Source organism: Magnolia sinica, chromosome 12 (assembly GCF_029962835.1).
Source record: "Magnolia sinica isolate HGM2019 chromosome 12, MsV1, whole genome shotgun sequence".
Taxonomy (NCBI): Eukaryota; Viridiplantae; Streptophyta; class Magnoliopsida; order Magnoliales; family Magnoliaceae; genus Magnolia; species Magnolia sinica.
Window position 1 is genome coordinate 67,455,614 of NC_080584.1, and position 9,344 is coordinate 67,464,957.

Sequence of the window (9,344 nt, forward strand, 5' to 3'; positions counted from 1 at the left end):
CTATTGTGCGGGCACACTATTGTGCGATTTTGGCAGCTCACACATGCGGAGACCTATAAATACCCCATTCCCTCCTCATTTGGATTATCAGAGAAGATCAAGAAGATATCAGGAGCTTAGAGAGTCCAAAATTGTAATTTTGAGGTATCTCGCAGGAAGTAGCCCAGGAGAAGAAGATCCAAGCCTGCAGCAGCACGACTTGTTGCGTGCCCACACAATAGGGCCTGTGTTGCCCGCTCGTGCAACATGGGGGCTCCAATAACCCATATGTCATGTGCTCTTGTAGTTCTTTCGCGATTCGATCTCCTATACATATATTCTTCGAATATTTGTGCGAAGTGAGGGTTTCAACCCACACAACTTCTCTGCCATTGAACCAGGCGTTATACATGCCGAAATGTTGTCAAAATCATAATTAGATTGTTTCTCTATTACATTGATTAAATGTACTTTGTCTTAGAATCAAGGGAAAAATGATGGATGTAATCAAATTCAAGAATTAATAAGATAAGTAATGATGTTTGTTCTTCAATTTTCCCTTGTTATTATTGAACATAGATATCCCAATCTCTAATTCTTGTTTCTTTGTCGAAACATGCATCATGTGGTGCCTACATTTGATGTAAACCATCCACCATCACTACCAAAGAAAGGGGCAAAGGATACAAACCACATTAGTTTTTTTACTACGGATATAAACCTTAGCTATAGTTGCTACGTTTTTAATCCGTAGCTAAAAAGTTGACACAGTATGAAAAATTAATGGTGTTGTAAGGGGCTCTATAGGGCCTAAAAAAATATGTTCTTTCTAAGTTGTCCATATATTTAGAAATATTACTTTAGTGTATGAAATAAAAAATCAGCTACATCGAAGGCTCAAGTGGACCACACGGTAGGAAACATGGATATTAAATCACATTTGTTTCTTATGGTGTGGTCCACTTAGGCCTTCAATCTATCTTAAATTTGGGATCATGAACTAAAATAATTTAATATAATTATTGATCTGAATGGATAAACCAAATACATCATGGTGGGCCCCACAGAGCCCCTATCAGGACCGTCCATTATTTGTCTGTGAGATGACACCCAAATTTGGGCGCGCACTCAAAACAGAGCCACGCCCAAAAAGGGTTATTTCCCTCTCTCTTACTCTCTATTCCCTAAAATATCCATTCCCTAATCTCTTCTTTCCCTAGTCCTCTCTCTCCTTCCTGATCTCTGCTCCATCTCGCTCATTCTCCTCTATCTCTCTCCATTGCAGCAGCTATGAAGCTCCTACCTGAAGAAACACACGTCGTGAAGCTCCTCTCCATAGGTTTGATATATTCTTCTCTTTATCTGTCTTTCAGATTTGATACATTGTAACTGTTTGATGAAATGGCCTGCTATCTGTTTGTTGAAATGGCTGGATGAAATGGCATGCTATATGTCCCTGGAGAGGTGAGCCACACCGACGCTCTTAAGATGATGAAGAAAAAATGGGATTATGCTTTTGTTGGGTTGAGTCGAAAGGCTTGATCATGGCTCATACAAGGGCGTGGTTCAGGCGGCAACAAGCTTGCCTTGGCCAAGTCATGGTCAAGTCATCTAGTCTTGGAAAACTTGAAAATGGAGGAGCGGGAGCGCCCTTGGGAGACCGTTTGCCTCAGAAAACTCTCCCATCGCAAGCCACCCTTCACCATTTTCGTGGCTAATCTGACTTTTGACACCTCTGAAGAAGACCTCCTCCAGATATTCAGAAAATATGGGAAGCTTGTAGGAGTCTACGTCCCTAGGGATCTGATCCGTCGAAGATCTCGAGGATTTGCATTCATAGCCTTCTGTTATAAGCAGGAGGCTCTCAATGCCGCGCAATGCCTCAATGGAAGGAGAATCAATGGGCACATCGTCTCCTTAGCTTGGGCATGAAACCTGAGGAACCTTGTTAGCTCGGTGTGGAATGGGGCACCCACTAAGAAGCCTACATCAGCTCCCCGGAAATCGTTTGTAGAGGCCATCTCACATCAGCCTTCCCCAGGTAAACCCCCACCTAGGAGAACAAACCCCTCTCCCCTGTGATTTGCTGGGAGCCCTTTCTTTATCGAAGTCGACCTGAGTGAGGTTGCGAAGAAGACAAATGCCCTGTCCTTGGCCCTCATTGCTTATTGCGAGGAAGAAGTCTCCATTCTGCACCTCATCGACACATACCGAAAATCGAGGTTCGTGGCATCCCTTGTAGATTTCACTAGGGTGGCATCGAAGAATTTCCTTCTTAAATTCCAGTCTCGCCAGGAGACGCCTTTGTTTGCAGTGGACTTGGAGCTTCAATGCCAAATGGGGATTACTTCGGTCGCTTAATGGTCGGCGGGAGTCTCCTCGCTGCATCAGGGTATTTGGATTCGGCTGCTGGGCATACCCTCTCATGCCTGGTTCCTGGCAGCTATTGAAAGGGTAGCCAAATCATATGGACAGGTAATACAAATTGACAATGTGGCAGCTCTAGGCATCTTCCAGGCATTTGCCAGAGTACGTATCAAGCTGACCCCGGCCTCAGATATGCATAGCGTGAGGTTCCTTCGTATAAATGGTGACACATTCCTAGTCATTGCAATTCTTGAGAGTCCTTCCTTCAAGAGCTACTGGGCGGATCACATAGGTAAGCACCTTGGTGGCCTCGAAACCACCCGAGCTTGGGTTGAAAAATCTTTCTACAAAAGCAGAACCAGTCGAGTCCCATGCCTTACTTCTGTTTGCAAGAATGCCGCTGAGAAGGCTCTCCCTGACACTCAAACCCCAGTCCCATGCCTCACTTCTGTTTGCGAGAATGTCGTTATGAAGACTCTCCCTACCCCACAGGCCCTAGTCCCATCCTCCCCGCCCCTAATCCTCCCTACCCATCTCCTTCTTGAAGGCCCAAACCTCCTTTGCGAGCCTCTCCTACTGTCGGACGGGGGTGACTCAAATCCCAATCCACCAAACATTTCAGCCTGCCTAAGTTCCTCTTCCATAGTCCCCTCCAATCAACCCTGTATTAAATGTAACTCTGAGGCAACCTTTCACCCCAATCCTAATTCCCTACCACATACTCCAGCCCAGCAGCTACCTGTGATGGATGAGGTTTCACCATCCCAAAGTGTGCCCCTGAGGATTTGTTTTCCCTCAATTTCTGGAAACCCTGTCCTTATGGCCCCTGATGAGTGGAGAATGCAGATGGCAGGGGGGGTTTTGCTCAGCAAACCAAATGGTTCTGAGCAAAGTGAAGCTGCACTTGAGACCTCGAATCTGCCTATTCAGATAGAAGAGCCAGGGGACAGAGGTTAGTCTCCGAAGAATACTACTCCTACACCAGCGAGAGAGGAGATGGCCTAACCATTACAGCTGGTTCTTAGCAGAGGAGCCATAGAGGAGGAAGGCCACCCCTTATCCAAAATCTCCCCCCGGATCAATTCTGCTCCCCAGATCTGCGAGGAGGGATAGGGATGTGGACTAACTCAAGCAGGAGAATCGAAAATGTTGGTAAGATTAAGGCCAGATCTGCAGGTTGTTCGCCAATCTATACGTTAACTGAATACCAAGATCGCCCTGTAGGAAAGGGTCCCAACCTAGGGGCTATGGACTATACGGGTCAGGAGAGATTATAGACATTTCACTAGAGTCGAACCATCAGAGAGGAAGAACCGACAGGTCAGATTGAAATAGATTTATCCACATTCTTCTCCATGCAGGATCAGGTAGAGGACAACGCAATCACTTAGGAGCAGATTGCCCAAGACTCTCTGTTTCACCACCACTCCAAGGATTCTGCAAAATCAGTGGCAACCTCCCCAGCTCTGAACATTCCATCTCAGGAGGAATCAACTCTTAATAGTAGTATCAAGAGCCCTGACCTGGGGAATCCAGGAGGTAAATCCACACAAGGGGAGAGAGGACAAAAGTCGAACCGGAAAAATGCCAACCTGATCAAGGAAGGAGAATTACTTAGTTGGCTGCGTCGTCTGAAGAGAAGGGCCGTTAACTCCGGATGTGTTACGGATGGATAATGCCCTTATATGGAACACCCGCGAGTTAGGCAATAAGCCTACCATTAGAACTTTACAGAAACTGACCCAGAAGTTCAATCCGTTGCTTGTTGCAATCCTGGAGCCCATGTCAAGAGAGGATAAGAGAACTTCCGTAGGTTTGAAACTGGGTTTTCATTCCTCCCTATCAAACCAAGAAACAGGGGGCAAATTTTGGGTTTATTTTCACAATCAAATAAATGTAACTGTCCAATCTTCCTCGAACCAAATGATTACCCTTAACATTTATTTGCAGAATTGCAGGTTTCCTGTTATGCTGTCCATAGTCTATGCTAGATGCTCCTACATTCTCAGAAGATCGTTTTGGCTTGAGCTAAATCAAATCAGTAGAGGAACCTCATGGCCATGGGCTGTGGGAGGTGATTTCAATGCTGTCTCGGAGTCCAGCGAAAGGAGTGGAGCGAGTAAAGCTGGGAGATTAAGCATGACTGAATTTGCTGATGCCATCTAGAATGTTGGGCTGTTAGATGCAGGTTTCACAGGAAACTAGTTTACATGGAGCAACAATAGGTCTAGAAGTGATAGAGTCTAGGCTCGCTTGGATAGAATCCTCATAAACGACAGATGGGTAGCCGTTTTTCCGTCCTTTAGAGTTCATCACTTGCCTAGAGTAAACTCAGACCACTCCCCGCTGCTACTCTCTTTCCCTGCCCAGAACTAACCTGTCATCAGGCCTTTCCACTTCCTTTGAATGTGGATGCTCCACGAGTCATTTCAGCTGGTGATCAAGAAGGCTTGGGAAGGAGTCTGCTCTCATGACCCCATGATTAATGTGCAACTTAAATTGAAGAAGACCAAGCGGCCGTTGAAAGTTTGGAATAAAGAAGTATTCAGCAATATCTTTAGTCAGGTCTAAGCTGTGGAGGCGGAGCTTGTCTAGCTAGAAAATAGGCTAGAGAACACTAGGTCGGAAGAGCTGTTTCATGAAAGTCTGGCTGCTAGGAGAAAACTGGCCCAGTTAGAGCTAATGGAAGAAGTTTTTTAGAAGCAGAAGTCCAGGAATTCTTGGCTGTAGGAAGGGGATCGGCCACTAAACACTTCCATGCATCGGCCCGCGAGAAGGTCAAGTGAGCCATGATTACTTCAATCAAAGACGAGAACGGGAATTCGATCACTGACCAAGCTCAAATGAAAGATGTTGTGGTGCGGTTCTTTGAATAGCTCTTTCAAGTGGAGCATACCTTTTAGCCCTGCAATCTTCTCATTGCCTTCTCTTAGGTCCTTTCTCAGCAAGATAACGTTGATCTGCTTGCTCCTCCTTCCTTCTAAGAAACTTAGGATGCGGCCCACGCCATCCCAAAGGACGACGCTCCCGGGCCTAATGGTTTTCCCTCCTCCTTCTTCACCGAATGCTGGCCCATGGTGGGGGAGGACTTACACAAGGCTGCCAGTCTTTTCATCGCAGGGGGGCAGCTCCCCAGAGCCTATTCGGCCTCACCCATCTGTCTTATCCCGAAGAGCCCAGCGGCAGCATCCTTCACCGTTTACCATCCGATCAGTCTGTGCAATGTGGTGTATAAAATTTTTACTAAACTCCTTGCATCCCGTTTGAGTAAATTTCTCCTAAAGCTAATATCGCCGGAACAAAGGGCATTTGTTAAAGGTAGAACAATAACAGAAAATACCGCCATGGCATAGGAGGCGATGCGAAATGTTGATCGAAAAGTCAAGGGAGGAAACATCATCCTTAAACTGGACTTGGAGAAAGCTTATGATAGGGTGGGTTGGGGTTTCCTTAAACAGGTCATGGCTCGTTTTGGCTTTGGCAGCAGATGGATAGCGTTAATGGAAGCATGCTGGGGAAATAACTGGTTCTCGATCCTCATTAACAGGGAAGTGGCGGGATTCTTCACATCCTCCAGAGGCCTCCGCCAAGGTGATCCTCTTTCTCCCGGCCTTTTCATCCTTGCAGCTGAAGTCTTTTCCCGTAATTTCAGATGGCTGGTGGTCAGAAGTTAGTGTAAGCCTTTCATAATTCAAAGAGGCTACCCATCTACCTCCCACCTCTTGTTCACAGATGACACACTGTTATTTGTAAACGATAGCCAGGAATCCCTACACATGGTCAAGACCTTTCTCTCCTCCTCTTACCAAGAAGCATCAGGCCAAAGAACCAACAACAACAAAAGTTGTTTTCTCTGCTCTAGCAAGTTGATGATGGGCAAAATCAAGAATATCGAAAGACTCCTGGGATTCAACAAAGCGAGGATTGGTGTTCAATATCTGGGGGTGCCACTGGTCAAGGGCAGGACAAATGCAACTACGTTCCAACCTCTTTTGGACAAGGTTACCAGCAGAATTAGCGACTGGAACACCAGGTTCCTGTCACAAGTGAGCAGGCTGACACTTATAAAACATGTGCTAGGAAGCATTCCCCTCCACACCTTGGCAGCAACAAACATGTCAGCCCAAGTTCTGGCAAACTTGGATCGAAAATTTGCCCAATTCTTTTGGGACTGGACCGAAGGAAAAAGAAAGTTCCGCTAGGTCATGTGGAGTAGAATTTCAAAGCCTACGAAGGCGGTCTAGGGATCAGAAAATTGAAAGAAGTGGTGGCGGCGCTCCACATGAAGATGGCCTGGAATGTGAAATATGGCCGAACGGAAAGCCCGTGGGTGACGCTGATGAGATCCAAGCATCTCCGCAATCTAAATGATGGGATGGTGCCTTCTTCCCATCTAGCCTCACCCTTTTGGAAACAAATCAGAGGAGTGCTGCAGTTTTTAGCTAACAACATCCAGTGGCACGTGGGTTCAGGTGAACTAAACGTATGGACTTAAAATTGGACTGGGCTGGGGCCCCTCCATCGACAAGCTAGCAGCCCCGTTCTGCAGTCCCTCCAACCCCTCCAGGTGAAAGACTTCATCGGTCCTGCAGGACCCCTTCCACCCTCGTCAGTCTACTGTATCTGCCCCAAGACACTCTCCTTGCCATTTTTTAGGGGGGCTTTGCCACAACGTCTGACAGACCGACCTGCTTCTGGCGTCACGACCCTTCGAGCTCCTTCTTGACCAAATCGGCCTAGTGAATAAGCAGAGAGATTTCCCCTGCCAGTTGGTGGTTTGACTGGATCTGGAACAACAAAATCCCCCCTAAAATGTCTTTGCTCCTTTGAAGGCTATTTCAGGGAGCGACTCCGATGGACACCAGGGTCCAGTCTAAAGGTATTCATCTCGCTTCTATTTACTCATGTTGTGTCGATTCCAACCTGTCTAGGCTACAACAGGAGTCCATCCAACACCTGTTTCTTAATAGTCAGCTCGCCACAAAGATCTAGTCCCACTTCTCGACTGCTTGCGTTATTTCCATCCTCCCTCATACCTCAATTGTTGACAGATTAATCCAATGGAGTCACGCTGAGGCTCCTGGATCGGCGTCAACCCTCATTAGGAGAGGCATCCCCATCCTCATCTGCTAGGAGATATGGCGAGCTAGGAAGGAAAACAGCCCCCTGTCAGCGGCTACGTCGATTGCTCGAATCATCTATTGGTCTAATCTCATTTTTGAAGATCAGTCGGCTTTCATAGTTGAGCCCACTGGGTCTTGGCTGAATCGCTCATCCCCGTGCACTCATGTTCGTCCCGTGCAAATCATTAAATGGGAGAAACCAAAAAGAGGCTAGGTAAAGCTCAACGTAGATGGCTCTACTAGAGGCAATCCGGGTCCCTCAGGGGGAGGGGGAGTCTGTAGGGTTGATGATGGTAGGTTCATCTTTGCCTTCTCGACAGGCTATGGGGTGGGGACAAACAATACCGCCGAGCTGTGGCCTATTTATGATGGCATTTTCCTCTATCTAGATAGAGGGCATGTACGTATCGAGGTTGAAACTGACTCGAAGGTAGTGGCGGCTCTTCTCTCGAGGACGTCTAAGGCATCTTGACAATGGTTACCATGGGTCTCGACAATCAAAAATTTGGGAAACCTCACTTCCCTTCAGTTTTTGCATATCCAAAGGGAAGGGAATGGCCCGGCTGACGGCATGGCGAGGGAGGGCAGCAAAGAGCAGAAGGCTATTGTTTCAGATCCTGTAGGGGTACTCCCTCCCCAAATTTATGGCCTTCTATTTCTAGACAAAGTTGGATTAGGATCAGTTCGATCTAACCATCACTAGTTGTATAGTTTTTCCTTCTTTTTGGTAGCCTTTTGTGGCGGCCTTTACGATAGGCGCCCCTGTTTTGTCCGTGGGGATCCCGAAGGTTTTCGTTGTATAGAAAGCTTATCAATACAATCTTCGCCTTTTTGAAAAACAAAAAAAAAAAAGTCATTGTCAAGTCCAGACCATGGCTTGAGTGCAGGCCTAGCCAAGTTCGGTCAGGCAGGGTCCACTACTATGGCAGTGGGTCTAGTTTAGGTTAGGTCTCTGCCAATCTCAGCCCAATAGGTTTCCTATATTTCCCAATAATTCCAGAATTGGCTGTGTCATGTTACAAGCTCGATCTCTGTCCACTGCGGCAAGCAGAGAAAAGAAAAAAGAAGGATGTCTTGATTATTCATTAAGTTTTATTAGGGCAAGTTCAGTCAATTGGAACTCTTTTGCTTCCACATCAGGGTTGATTGATTGAGAAAGCAGTTACATTTCAAATCATGCATTTAAGGTTTTTTTTTTTTGAAGGAAAGATGATTAGTCGACTTGTACCAATAATGCAAGCTGACTAATCCACAATGCAAAGTGTCTGTTTGCTATCAGCGATGGCTTTCCAAGTCATCATACATTTTAAAGTGTTTTACTTAAGCATTTATGGTGGCATATGTGGTGCATATGGTATGTTAGAAGATGCAGGGAGGCACATTTGGCACAGTGTAGAGCAGTCGAATTGTCTTGTATGTACCATAATAGAAACGAGCAAGAATGCACATTTGTCTGAAGAAATGATTCATCGAGAGCATGCAACGTCTCATGAAGGTCAATCAATATTTAGCTGGGCTGGTGGTTCCAAATGCTCGATTCAACTCGATATTTAATAACTTGAGTAAAAAAAATATTTACCCAATGAGAAATGCTCAACTCTTCTCAGAGGACTACTAAGTTATAGTGCGTCTAGCTACATTATGTTAAGTTGATCCGTACAAATTTTGAATAGTAGTTCATAAGCTTTGTTGTGAACTTAATAGACAATTTAGATAGGTCAATTAAACTGTGCATGTGAATTGATGCAACTAGGAGCATTACAAGTTATGATGCTCTGAGAGAAGTGGAGGATTCTCATTCTATTACTTAATAATGGATATCAAGAATAGTATTTAGAATACATAATTGGGCAACAAAAATATAGCAATTGGAGT

The 9,344-nt window shown here is 45.8% G+C and overlaps 1 protein-coding gene across 1 annotated transcript; it reads left to right on the forward strand.

Annotated features, from left to right (window-relative positions):
- Nucleotides 1-1,611: 1,611 nt before the first annotated feature.
- LOC131220195 (serine/arginine-rich splicing factor SC35-like) lies at nt 1,612-1,911 on the forward strand. Its single transcript, XM_058215157.1, has one exon. It carries the CDS (start codon nt 1,612-1,614, stop codon nt 1,909-1,911), a length of 300 nt encoding a protein of 99 aa, XP_058071140.1.
- The last annotated feature ends 7,433 nt before the right edge of the window (nt 1,912-9,344 follow it).